A 14,635-nucleotide genomic window follows, 5' to 3' on the forward strand; every position below is an offset into this window, starting at 1 on the left:
ACATGCAGCATGGTGTTTTTTATTTATGAAATTTTGGGTAGTGCTGATTTATTTTTTTGTTTTACATTTTAGCAATCATTCAACGGCTATTCCTGTGAGGTTGATTTTTTTTTAGCTACTTTGTGAATTTGAAATAGTATCCACCCTGCGAAACTAGAAAATGAATCGACGACTCAACCGTGCATGTCTTGTGCATTCAGTTTCTGCGAGATCGAAGTTGAAGTGCACACCGGGGATGAGGTTGACTTCAATTAAGCGGGGGCTAGTCTGGTATCGTTCCAAGCGCAATGATATCTGTATGTAATAGAAAGGACGCCAGACATTCTATCAACCTGCTTTTTTTTATGTGAATCGTACTGTGGCAGGTGTATATAGCGTAGTGTGTACACAGGGCCTTGACAACGGGCCGTCGGTGTAATCAAAACATTGTCTCTAACGCTTGACTGGACGCGGCCGGCACACATGTGCAACGTAATTGGATCGACTTTGCATGGCGTATTGATTGATATTATAACCTGAATTTAATCTAATAAACGTTGATTTTGCCGATTCTGGCAGGAAAAAGTTTGAGTCTAAGTTCTAACTTAAGTTTTCAACATCAAGTATCCAATTTTGCGCAAAACAACTTGTTCGATCGGAGTTTGTGTCTGCTCGAGCAGTCGAGGGAATTGTTTTTCTTTTCCCTTCCTTTCTGAGAAAGTGGACAGTCACATGGACCATGGACACAGTTTGTGTCATACATGTTTAATAATATGTTGGAAAGTCTTCAGTCGTTGTCAGCTACATGTAGGCGAAGAAAAAAACATCAAGCATGCATACGCGCATGTCAAGAATTGAATTTTAATTGAGAACACTATAAATAAGAAAGTATACAGTTTTCCCCAGGACAGTTGTGCTCAAAGGAAGTAAGTCATCATGGCAGATGCATTAGTCCTTAGGCCCAAAGGCATCCCGACAATATTTGGAAATCTTGAAGAGAAGAGTATAACCTTTCTTGTGGATGCTTCAGGAAGCATGTATCCTTATCTGGAGATTGTTAAGGAGCATCTGATAGAGGTTCTTCTGGCAAGGTCTTTCAAGCAGAATGATACAATGTTCAACATCATGGAGTTTTCCTCAGAGGTGATCCCATGGGCGGACCGCATGGTGAAATGCACCCCCCAGACCGTCACGGTCGCCGGGGAATGGGTGAAGAATTTGGGATGCAAGACGGGAACCAACACCTTGGATGCCCTTCTAGCTGGATTTGCAGATCCGGCTTGTGAGGCTGTTCATCTGGTGACCGACGGACTTCCGGATCAGATACCAGAGGAGATCCTGCAGCACGTTGCAGTGGCTAGTGAGGGTCGTCCGGTCCATGCGATTTACCTCAGTGGTGGAATAGCTGACGTACCAGCTTGCGACTTCCTCGCCAGTCTTGCAACGGAAACCGCTGGAACCTTCCAGTCAATCAAACTGTCTCACAAGGGTTCCATAGAAGAAGTCAAAATTGTTGTTCGTTCAGACCACGCTGTGAGGCGCATCTCACGTTCCCCACCAACAACTCTTGACAACCCACCAATGAAGAGCTTCAAAGTTTACGATGTGTCGACAGGGAAAGGCATTCCTTCAACCAGCATCAAGACAACTCTCCAGAATCTTCCGAGATCCAACACCATTACCTACATCAATGAATCCGATGACACTTCCACAAAAATGTGCAGTGTGACAACCTCGCTAGACCACGATCCAATCGACCAGAAACTCATCTCAGTAGATGACGTTCCGACAAGGGTGATTCGGACAGATAATGTTCAGCTGCGTTACCCAGACCTTACCTGGGAGACACACCGTCCAACGGCGAGACTCGTACGAAGGATGATTGCAAATGCCGACAAGACCTCAGTGACTGGAGGTGTTCTCTTGCAAGGCATGAGGGTCTTGGCCAGACGAGATAAAGATGGCTACTATTGCTTGGGATTTGTTAAGCAACAGGTGCTTAAAATGTAGATTTTTCAACTTTTCTAAAAAAGGCTTGAAGACTTATGTAGAACGGTCCTACTAAAATGCGTCAGCAAGCGTCAACTGGCGTCAACAAACTTCAACGGTCGTCAACCCAGCGTCAACAAATTTTGTAGAAGTTTTGGAAAATCATAAACAGATTTATATGGTAGAAATGGCAACAAAGAACACCTTCAGCATATAAATTACAGTAAAAACTATTTCAAAAGTTGTTTTGTCAATGCTAAACATATGACGACTCTGTCGTGTTTGTGTTGGCCGCCATTTTGTTTTCGTAAAGCTAGCCGTACCACGCATGCGTGAATTGTACAGAGCCATACTACGCATGCGCGAAGTGTACAGCGCCATCCAAACAAGATGGCGGCCAACACTAATCGACAAACTCGTCATACATTTCGCGTTCAAAAAACAAGTTTTTAAATAATTTTAACTTTAATTGATATTCATGCAGAAGATGTTCTTTATTGCTTTTTCTACCATATAAAGCTACTTTTAATGTTCAAAAGCATATATACTAAATTTGTTCATGCTTGTTGACGACCGTTGACGCTTGTTGATGCATTTTAGTAGGACCCATGTAGAATTGTGTATTATTGTAAACTATGCAGTCCTACTTATGCCAAAAATAATAATGGTTCTGCTTCCGGTTACTCTACCTACCCAAAAAAAAAAATTTGCGGGGGGGGGGGGGAGTGCGGAAAACCCTCGAAGATCATCAATTACTACCTTTTACTCTTGGCTACACGCAGACACCTCCATGCCATGTAATCGGAAGCAGAACTTTTCTTCTTTTTTTTGGCCTGAGAATTGCATTAGAAACATTTGATATAAGAAGTTTTGGAACTAGAACTTATCAACTTCTTTATTTGGTACTTTATTTTTGGATTATTAAGTTAATGAATATACATGTATGTAGAATGATGTCTTAGAATTATCAAGGACAATTTCGTAAATGTATATATCCATCCCAGATAATGTAAGGAAAAAAAAAGAATGTGTTTTAAAGTGACCACTTGGGCTTTTCTGTTTTGGTTTTACAGAATATCAGTCCTCTATTCTAAACATCCCCACAAGCTCCATTTTTGTAAGCAGCCTCAATATTTGTTGATAAGTAGTTCATGTTAGTTGGTTTTTTGAACTGTCTGAAGGCAAAATATAATTTCAAAAGACAAGTTTAGACACCTGAAACTAGACCCATTTTAAATTCCTTGTAAGGGTGTTGCCTCATGGATGAGCACAAATTATGAAACATTTACGCAGTCGTTTCATGTCAAATAGATCACTCCATGTCTCTTGTGGTTTGGGTCTTGAACTAACCCTGTTGATGGCCTTCTTGATTCCCAGATCACAGCCAACCACACCTTCCTGATCGAGTTTGACAAAGAGCCAAGCTCCAAAGCACAGCCGCAGCTTCAAGAAACGGCAATCTACGACATCATCTCATACAATGATGCTTCCAGACACTCCATCGCTGCAGGGGACAAGGTCCTGGCACCTCAAGGGAAGTTGCAGTACCGCTACGCCCCAGGGACGGTACTAGAAGGACTTGAAGGGAGATCATCTGGATGTAAGTTTGTATTATCATTGAATTCATTTTTTTCCTGGCAGAAGTTTATGACTTGGTTGGGGCAGGGGATGGGGGGGGGGGGGGGGGGGGTGTGAACGAGCTTTTCAACAGTGAACTAGAATCAAGTGAAAAATTTAACATTTGAAAAAAGAATGAAAATGAAGCAGTCCATTATTTTATGAAATTCATGAAATTCTTAAAATTTATGTTCACATTGTCAGCTGAAACAGGTCAAGTTTAAACAGATGTGCACTACACTGGGAACATATAAGCATAAGCAATAGCTAATTTTACTCCCTTGTAGAATAATTTTTTTTTTTGTGGTTTACAAAAAATTCCATTTATATCCAATTTTCTGGGTTAGAATTTTGTGCAAAATGTTTTGCCCTGCACCATGGAAACACATCTTTGAGACAATTTATCAATGTGTTTGTTTAAAAAGGCCAAATAAAAAAAATCATGTTTAGCGTCCTGCCTGTTTGAAAAAAAGGAAGGAGGAGGCCCATTGTTTTTTCCAAAATGGCCGCCCGACCAATTTTCCAAAATGACTGGACGAGCAAATTTTCAAGGTGGCTGCCAGCTTTTTAAAAAAAATGGCCGTCACTTGGACTCAGGCAATGACATACCAGCTTTATATGGGCTAGATGCAACAGACATGATGTCACTGTTTAAAATGTATCATTTTTTCAGGTTTTCTTTTCAATTAAAAAAAGAAAGAAAAAAAAAGAGGCCGTCTCCAAAAAGGAAGCGGGCGGGGATGCTAAACATGGTTTTTTTTCTTATTTGGCCTAATAGAATGTACACATACTCGTAATCATCCCACTACTTTCTTAACCAGGCTCCACCCCCAAAAAATGTTTCAATAATATTTTAGCCCTTAAAAATAATTCTAGGACGGACAATAAATCAATACACTAAAAGCCTGCTGCCAGTACTGCACAGTAATTAGCATGGCTGCAAGCTGTTTCTAACACATGCGTACAACGTCAAGGTCACCTTAGGCCAAAACACTTATTTGATTATGAAGACAAATGGATGCCTGTTGCTAGGTTGGCAACGGTTGCCATAGCAACAATCACACTGCTAATGACACGCATTTGTTGCTGCCGCATATTTGCTGCTGCTTGGCTGACGGAGAAACAGCACCACAGTTTTGGCTTGGATCATTTTGGATGATTATTTACTTTGCAATATACGGAGTCTTAGCATCATTGCGTTTTTTAAGGACAGACCTCATATTTATTTCAAGAAGGTATTTATAATGTTTCTTCTGTTTTCTGTTGGCTTTGTTGAATGGATTGTCCAATTAGATTTTATTCTTCCAAGAAAGCGTGTGTAATTTGTACACGCAGCTGGTGCTTATTTCAATTTGTGCGGCCTCACAATTGAGAAAGGCCTAATAACAAACACTTTACGAAAGAGTTTTGCACTTTTGAAATTACAGTCGGATGTCAGTTATTTTCAGACCATTAACCATATTTGTTGGAACAAAAAGCCAATGTACTCAGTCACATTAATGCATTCTGACAGCTCAAAATTGATTGGAATAAAACGTACATGTATTTCATATTTTCATAACTCTTATTATGTCTGATTTTACCCTCTGTAGCAGTACATGTAAATGTACTGCTGCATGAGAGTTTTGTGTTGTATAAAGACTTTTGATACATATAAATTGCATACATTGTACATGTTGCATTCTTGGAAAGCTTATTCAAAAAATTAATGTATCCCACTTGATTATAATTTTCGTGTACTAGGTTACATCCTTTCGCTGAATAGGTTTTCATAACTTCTATTCATCTATTCAACAATTCATTTCAGGAAATTATAAAGCTAATTATAATTTTTGTATTGTTTAATCCGTCCAGGTGCTGCAGATACTGAAAGTCTCGTTGTCAGTTTCTTCGACGGGAAAACAGAGAAGATTTTGAAGCAGGCATCCATCTGGATTCCACCCCAGCTCTACGAGAGAGTCAAACTGGAGATACAGATGCCCATCACAGCTAGGCAATACCTTGTCAATAATCCTAACTACCCCATCATGCTGCCTCCGGGATATAGCTCCAGAACGGGGGTGGGTACTGGGTACCTCGCGAAAACGTCAGCAGCTCAGGAAACAGGATACCTGATGGGTGGTTATGACTCCACGTTCGAAGCCACTGATAAGTACCCAGTCTATGTTCCTGTGTACCCCGGAGATTCTGCAGCATTTGGATTCAGGATGCCATCGGTACGGGAGAGCGTTGTTAAGAGCGAGGATGTACACCGGCTTATTCCAGGTACCAGCCTTACCAAAGAGGATCTGAATCGCAAGGTGATGCAGCAGCTTATGGACAACAAGATGATCCCAACGATGCCCGGGGTTGCCAGGGCAACAGCAGAGGAGAGACAGAAGAGGGCATCCCCACTGCAATCAGGGATCCTGCGTAAGAGTGTTTCCTTCCGGAAGGAGGAAGGAGAGATGGACTCCGGTATTGGGTCTTACACAGCTGCGTCGGCAGTAGCCAATGAATCACAGTCAGAACCAGAATCGGAGGATGAAGATGACAACCTCATTGAGAGTGGCACTCAAACGTTATCACTTAGGGACTCTGGTGTTGGCACAGACTACAGCCTCTTGTACAACTACCGGCCTGATAGTTCTCTGGATGAGCGCCCGCCTTGGCAGTACTGGAACCCCAAGTCCAAATCGTCTCGCCCCTCATCTCACAAGAGCTCCAAAGCCAAAGCTTTTCGCGAGACGGTCCTGAGCGCACCTGCGGAAGCCAGGGTACAGCCGATCTCAGCTGAGCCCATCACTGCGTTTTCTCAGTCCCAGCGTCAGGCCTTGTTGGATGCAATTGACCAGGACATCAAGACTGACCGCGCCCAGTTGGAATGGATACAGAGGCACCCCCATCCACCCCTCCGGCCCCCCTACGACCCCGAGGTAGACATGGGACCGGTCAACCGGAGTGGCGCTTTCAACACGGTCAGCAACCAGATCAAGAGTGACCGGGCCCAATTGGAGTGGATCCAGAAACATCCTCAACCACCTAACGGTGCCATGAGGTATCATGGGGTCCCAGCTCATCGCAAGATTGGTAGCCGTGATATCGTACGAGAAGCTAAGGAAAAGGCCTACCTGGAATACAGGTAAATTTTCAAAAATGCATATGTAGACTTTCAATTTTTTTTTAAAGAATTGTTTAATAACAAGTAGGCCTAAGCGTTTTCGCGCCAGCTCTAGGACAGTGCTAAATATACATGTAAATAGTGCTTATGAACTTACATGTATGTCAGTGAAGGGCGAAACCCAATATTTTATTTACATAGCAGGTTGAATAGAAATTTGAAATACCTTTAACTTTTGTTGGAAGCCTAAACCAGGAACCCTTGAATGGAAAGAAGTCAAGACAGGATATTTATTTTTAAAAATCAAGAACACTCTGCTATGGACTCGTGAATGAACAACAGCGGGCGCTGTGACACCTATCAGTAATATCCTGAGCGAATTATACTTTCATACATTATATGATGTATGTATACCAGCGAATTGATCAATTCTATTTTCACCATTGCATGGATACTTGTGGTCATAGGCCAAAGTATCTAGCTGCAATTTTTTAGTTGGAAACTTTAGAATTTTTTTAAGTTTTCGAAAAAAAAGAAACTTATCCATCTTTGAAGGCTTGGGTAAATGAATGCCTGTTGGATGAGAAGTGAAATATTGTTCGTACAAATAGGGACTAAACTTTTTTTTTTGAATGGTTTATTTTCTCCAGACGAAATCAAGTGATGCATATGGAGGCCCATTTTTCTCAAATGGAGATGGATGCAAGAAAAATGAAGGAAGCGAAAGAAGACCGTTGCAGGTTAGTCACATTTAGTTTTGGCTTGTTTTATGCAACCTTGTTCTTTGATTGAATATTTTCATTCCTGAATCATATGTAGAATCTTTGGAGACAATTTCACAATATTATCAGCAGAAAGAATTCAAAATATTTGATGGCATTTTTTAATGATCACTAAACTCATTTTCATTTTTATGACATGATAAAATGTTAATCTCAGCTTCACATGCAGCATTAACATGTAGGCACTTTGAATTAACAATAGACAAATTTCATTAAACGCTGCCCAGCTTCTTTTGTGATGTGTGCCCCAAAAAAGGGGCAAAGTTTCATGCATGTTTTGCCACCACATCTGCCAAAATTAACTTCATGAATTAAGTTTGGAGTTTCTGTTTTTGAAATAATTGATCTGTGGTGAACTGAAAGAGAGTGTTCTTCATCTTTTTTTTTGAGGGATTTGCGTCTTGCTAGATGTACCGTACAACTGACAATTATTTTTTTTTTACTAGAAGTTTTCCTTTAAAGATTAAGCTATTCATAAATGGATCATATTGCATGCCATGCCAGTGTGAATACAACTCACGATATCGTATCATCCATTTCTGCTGAAGTAAACCCCTTTTCAATCTTTTCCCGCCCTCCCTTTTAAAGTGATCAGTTTATGGGGCACATTTCTAAAAAATAAACAAAAGTTGAGTTAAGAGTAAAGAATGAACTCCCATAAGTTTCCTACAACAGGGGTGTGAAATCTCAGCTTTAAAGCTGATTTCAGCTTTTTTTGTGTTTTGGATTTCAGCTTTTTTCCCTCACTTGCCCTCCCTTACAAGAGAATAGGAGATTTCCAAAGTTCAGCTTTTTTACACCTTTTTCAGGTGTTTTCAGCTCTTTTTATCAGTGGTCACTCACACCCCTGCTACAAAACCAAAGGTTTGAAAGAAATGACTGCTCTAAATTTGATGTACTAATATTCACTGTGTTGTGCAGTTGCTCGGGGTTGTATACAACTTACATGTATACCAAGTCGTGGACTTTTTTTGTGGAAAATAAATAATTATAAAAATGTCCCAAAGTTGGAGAAGTTTAGAAGAAGTAGAGGTGTAAGCTGCATGGAGTTGTAAGTCCACATTAACTCCAAGATAAAAAAAAAGTTGCTGACATCTCAATATTTTTTTCAGTGCTCCTGACTGATTTTGACCTCAATGTTCTTCTCTTCTTTTCTCCTTCTTTCTATTTTTTGGGTTGAAATTTAAAACCTCAGTGCATCCGTGGCTGTCGAGGAGTCCCTTACAATGCGATATGACACCTCCAACCTCACACAAGTTAGAGATACTCTTACCTCAGACCAGATCCCCGTATCTGAAATAGCTTATTCAGATAATCCAAAAACAACAAATAACACACTGCCTACAACAACTCAATCCTATATCACTGATGGATCACGGCCACTCAGAAAAACACAAGAAAAGCTTACTATTCGTGATGTGGTGTTTGGCGAGAGAAAGACCTTGACGCCCCCTCCTGCCCCCAAACAAGAAATTGAACAGCCAATCTCGGGGAAGAACGATTCACCAAGGGGGCGGATCGTTTTTAATCCTTACGTCTTGAATAAGTCCTTCTCTTTCACACCAAAAACGTCTTGGCAAGTAGGGGACAGAGCTGCACCCCACAATGGGAACGTGCTTTCAATCCAAAGTGACAGTGGTCAAAATTTTAAAACTGCAGGGGTGAAATCCCTGCAGGCGATGTCCCAACACCAACAGAAAACTAAAACGGGAGAGAGAGCCATGGTCAAGGTGACCAAGTCCACCATGGACAAAATGATCAATAAGGATTTAGAGAACTCGCTAATTGCATTTGTCAATGAAAATTATCACTCTGGCGTTAACACAGAAGAGATGTTGCAGCACATGCAACAGATGCTGATGAATTCATCTCAGGGTCCGAAACAAGTTCCTCAAACGAGACCTTCAAATTTGCAGTCTAGAAAAGGGGGCAGGGAAAGAGTCCAACACAAAACCGCTGTCAGAACAGCTCAGTCTTCAAAAGAAATCTCCAGGTCATCGACAGCACAAAATGTTGTTACTGAAACAAATTTCTCAGAACACAGGCCACACCAACAGCAGTTTTTCGTTGAGAAACCTCTTACTCACTATGGCGGCATCGACAGGCAAAACCCTAGAATTATCCAAAACTCAGTCACTAACAATTCAACCACTGCTCAACACAGCTCATCAGAAACCCAAAAGCAAGTGTGTCAAAAATCAGTCACTCAAAACTCATTCGGCAACAGTTCAGGAAAGACCCAAACTCAAACTGTTAGAGTAGTAGAAAACTCACAGGTGTGCACGGAGGTCAAATCGCAGACGGCGACAGAAACGATAACCAAAATGGCTACCTCCGCCATCCCTAAACAACTGCCTCATCAGTAAGTGTGGCCATTATTCCCAAGCATCATCATTGGAAAGAGCATGTGTAGTTGCCTCATTGTAGAGCATGTCTGATATGTACTAAATCCCAATCACTCTTTGCATGGTGTCTATCGTACATTCATTTTTTCAGTCTTTTTCATTTCCATTGCATACATACATTTCTGCATGAATCTTATGCCTCTGTTTTGTATACAGTACATGTATACATGTGTATTTAGCTATTTAGTGTTTTATAACACAGTAACAATAAGTAGAATGGTGTACATTGGCTCAAGTGTCGTTTTGTTTTCTTGATGTACATTTTATATTTTCAGTGTTTTCCTGCATAACTCAGAATTGAACAATTGACCATTATTTTTCATAAGCAGCATTTGGAGTCATTTGGGGCGGAATCATCCTCTTAAAATTTATCTTTTCACATGAATATGATTACATTTTATCTCCTTTTTTTTCTTTCCAAAATTGAAAAGTAATGACAACCAAAACAAACAACCTGAGGGTGTTTCTGCGTGCCTTTGATGCATTACACTAATTGTATCTTGCATTTTACAGCTTTAATAAAATAACATTGTTTGCTCAATTTTGTTTTTTTCACTAATTGCAGTCTTATTCACATCTATCAATACTTAAGACTGAGATAAAAGTTAAATGGAAATTGAATAATTGGTAAAAGCACAATTTTTTTTTTTAAATTTGCCCTTTTTTGCTACTTCAGGTTGCATGAAAAGATATCACGCATATTAATTTTTAGGGTAATAAATCCAGCTGCATTGGTTACTTTCATTTAACCGGATAAGATTGTTTCATCGGTGACTTCAGATCGTAATCTTTCTCTTTCAAGCATCCTCAGCTTCTTATTACATAAATGAAGTTAATAACACTGTCATTTTCTGTTGTCCCCAACCTAAGGCCAAAAAAAAAAAGTCTCCGGTTTCTGGTATGCGCGCGCGTCGCCGTAGCCATGCGCGTCGGCAAAATGAAAAAGTTTTTTTTCAAAGAAAGATGATGTCTCAAAACCGCAAAACTCACTGGTTTGACTGGAATCCTGCTGCTGCACAATTTTAACGTGTTTTTAGATGGGGTTATGATCGAGAATAAGCTTTATGTGGCCTCTCTGGTCTCCCATAATATTTGCACTAAGTTTAGTCGGGCACCATTTGCAGTCATCAGCCGACATTTGAAGCAAAAAAATCAGGTTAAAAAAAAAAAAGCCGCGTCGCCGCACCACTTTTTGGGCAAGCTCCATACCAGAAACCGGAGCCTTTTTTTTTGGCCTAATGCATGATTCTGTACAAAAACCTTTACACATTCCAGTGTTACGTAATGTTTGTGACAGAGCTAAGAGAATAAACCTGAAAATGTATTTTTCAAATCTTATACATCCATCATCTATAATGGTCAAAAAGATGACAGACTAGGAGTTTTGGATTTTCTTTGAATTATTATTAGATATCTGGTTAATTGGCTCTGTCACGGACATTACACTTCCTTTCATAGTGCTGGAATGGCCCACATGCATTGTTATACTTACTGTTTAGCTTTTTGCAGTTAGTAGCAACGAGAATTTGTTGTCCGTAAATTTCATGTATTTTGTGTTTGAACTCATAATTGAAATATGAATGTGATGTACATTGTAAGGCTTTGCAATGGTGGATAATACAATTGGGAAAAGGTTTTTGGTTTGATCAGTTGGAGTGACCAATTCAAAAAATGTGGTTTAGATAAGAACAAGGCAGGTCTTGATGTTCTTGCCAGTTTGCTTCGTCGATCATTTGAGGATAGTCAGAGTATATCGACTGAAGTTTCCACTTGTTATCACTGGTTCTTCCAAGAGCCACACTTCTCTTGTAGAGTTAGTCGCTTCTTCTTCTTCTCACATGTTGTATTTGCAAATTTCTCACAAGTCACTTTTAAAATGCTCAAGAAAAGTATTTTCACAAACTTCAATCCAAGACTTGATGGTCTCTTTCTTTGATCCCCCTTTTTGTTCATTTATAGGAGATTTGCTGCTGACGTGACCAGGCGTGACGTCCAACGCCAGCGAGACAGTGAGGATAAACTACGTAGCATCCAGGATGCCAAGCGATCGGTCAGCTCCAGTATCGCCAGGCAGCAGCAGGAGAGGTCAAACCGAGAGGCGGACCGAGAGGCAGCCAGGGTGGAGGCCCTGAGACAGCGTACCCAGAGGCGGGAGGACATTGCCTCACAGAGGGAGAAAGAAATCCAAGATGCTATCACACGCAGACAGGTGGGGTGTTGATTGTGTGCAGTGGTTCAATTTTCAGAATGAATTTCCAGAGAGATTCCTGATTAACTCAAGGACCCCAACAAATTAACAAAATTTGTCTGAATTGTGCCAAATTTGTGTCTTTAGGCTAGACAAGCCACTGGCCACATCACTTTTGTGACCAGTGTTTGTCACAAATGATGGGCACAGACTAGCACAAATTTTATGCTGCCCCACTTTAACAATTGCTGCCCTGCTTAAATTTTTACTACCCTGATTTTTTTTTTTTACATCATATACATGTGTCATATTTTAGTTAATGAAAGAAAAAAGGTCCTTATAATGGATTCTTGTTCATTAAGGATTAGTGAAAGCTTGGAGATTAAAGCACCACAAGCCAGATAGCTCTAGAGCCATGCAAGCCACAAATGCACATTTTAAGATATTTAAAGAATTCCTTCTCTTTTCTTAAAAAAAGGGGCCACTTTAAAGTCGTGACCTCGGAAACCAGTGATCGCGACTTTATCTTTTATATTTTTAGTCAGTGGAGAACAGTATGTGCCCTCTATCAGTGATTATTTGAGATTAAAAACCAACTTGACTTGAATTCTAAATCAAACATGCTCGGTTGCTTGAGAGGGAACACTTTATGTTATCTCAAATAAAAATCCAAAGTTAACCAATTGTCTTCTTTTATCAAATCTACTCCACAGGACATCAAGCAGCAGAGACAAGACGACCTGGCGAGGCGTCACGTCCAGAAACTCTCGGAGCAAAATGAACAAGGGGCCGCACGGGAAGCGCAGAAGCGGAACGAGGAGATCCGAAGACGAGAATACTTCTACAACAAGGAGCAGAAGAACCAAGACGCCAAGGATCTGCGGCTGGCCGTCCGAGAACAGAAGCAGCATGACTTGCGCTCTCAGGTCCTGCCATGAGACAGTGAGAACTGCCTACCCAGTGTGCTGCACCTGTTGTTAAAAGAAATGTAGCAGAACCATTTTCTATGGGCTCCGTGCAGAAGTACCCCCTCAGCGGTAAGAAAGGGAGAGTTGGGGGAGACCACTGGGAGAGACATTCGAACGCATTGCCCAAGACGCTTGACGCTCACGCGAAGACGCCATGGGTTTGTGCATATTGACAATGAAATTAGTTGTCCGTACCTTGAGCTGTACCCACACCGCAACCTGTATGCGCACAGCGTATGTCCCGTCCAAGGGCTCTCGAAAGTGGTGAAAAGCGCCCTCTCTCGCTCACGCACTTAGCCAATGGAACAATATTGGTAATGATATCAGGGTCACAATATGATATGCACCATGATGCATATCATATAAGTCATGGTAATTAGGGCAGCGTTTCGATTGGTACGCTCCAGTGTTGTAGTCAAGCAAGGGCGGATCCAGAACACAATTTTTGGGGAGGCCAACAATTTTTTTGGTCCCCCCTAAAGGGGGTCCAAAAAATTTGTTACCAGATGCTCTCTGGTATGATCTGAGGCAATTTCTGACCACTGTAACCAATTTTTTTGAGGAAAAGATGGTGGTTTACGCAGTGCCTGCCTTTATTGCGATGTCACTTAAAAAAAAAAAAAAGTTTTTTTTTTGGGGGGGGGCATGGCCCCCGTTGGCCCCTGTTGGCCCCCCTGGATCCGCCCTTGTAGTCAAGTCCATCACAAGTTAACCATTCCCATGTCAAGTCACAAGCTATTCAAATGAGACTTGACGAAAGCATTCCTTTTTATTGTTCATCCTCTGTTACTTGTGAATGGAAGTTTTGAGATATTTTCCTAAATAGGCCTGTTTTCAGTTGAAAGTCACAGGTCCTCAAGATTGTATTTCCTTCAGGAAAACCATTTTTGCCCTCGAAATGTTGGATTAGTCAACAAACTGTTTTTTAAAGTTGACATCACAAAGTGACGCTATGATTTTCATCTGTGGTTCTTGGAACAGGTTTAAAGTCCTTTTTAATTATCATTTATCTTTAGTTTTGATAATTATAACACAAAATACCCTCAAACGCTTGTTAATTGTACAGTTGTGTCTCACACTAAAACCGTCCTCAAATGCCAAAGATTCAAACACCACTCATATAACAAAGATTCAAACACCACTCATATAATTAAACATTTATGTTCTCTTTTCCACCAAATACGAACTGGCCTTTACACATGAAGCAAGAAAAGATGTTCTTTTCTAAACAGCTGATATTTTATGTGCAAAAAGAAGTTATAATATTTGTCCCTACTTAACTTGTAAGACAAGCAAACTTAATATTTACTTGCTGTAAATGGTGACACTCAGGAATTTTTAATACATTTTTACTTGTGTACAAAAAAGATAAGTTTATTGCATGTACTGTATGTGAAGTATGTATGCATGTAGTACAATTAAGAAAGCTTTTAAAATGTAATGACATGTACACTATGTTGAAATGTTGTGTCATATTTTAAGATGGTCACTTACAAGAATTTAATGAAAATTATGAAATTTGTCTGATGTTGTTGTGAAATTATGTATATTATGAGCAGGCTGTAAGCATAGGAAAAATGATTGTAAATAGTTAATTAAAAGTGTAC

The 14,635-nt window shown here is 40.3% G+C and overlaps 1 protein-coding gene across 2 annotated transcripts; it reads left to right on the forward strand.

Moving 5' to 3' along the window:
• The first annotated feature begins 827 nt into the window (after window positions 1–827).
• LOC119740724 lies at window positions 828–13,614 on the forward strand. 2 transcript variants are annotated; one of them, XM_038216111.1, is made up of 7 exons: window positions 828–1,974; window positions 3,346–3,568; window positions 5,440–6,706; window positions 7,336–7,425; window positions 8,663–9,829; window positions 11,832–12,081; window positions 12,774–13,614. In XM_038216111.1, exons 1-7 carry the CDS (start codon window positions 916–918, stop codon window positions 12,996–12,998), a joined length of 4,281 nt encoding a protein of 1,426 aa, XP_038072039.1. In that variant the 5' UTR covers window positions 828–915; the 3' UTR covers window positions 12,999–13,614. The 2 variants fall into 2 exon arrangements, with proteins under 2 accessions (XP_038072039.1, XP_038072040.1); XM_038216112.1 differs by lacking the exon at window positions 8,663–9,829 and having other exon boundaries at window positions 12,774–13,604.
• Window positions 13,615–14,635: the final 1,021 nt, after the last annotated feature.

The sequence above is a fragment of the Patiria miniata genome, unplaced genomic scaffold (genome assembly GCF_015706575.1).
Source record: "Patiria miniata isolate m_02_andy unplaced genomic scaffold, ASM1570657v1 HiC_scaffold_5, whole genome shotgun sequence".
Classification (NCBI taxonomy): domain Eukaryota; kingdom Metazoa; phylum Echinodermata; class Asteroidea; order Valvatida; family Asterinidae; genus Patiria; species Patiria miniata.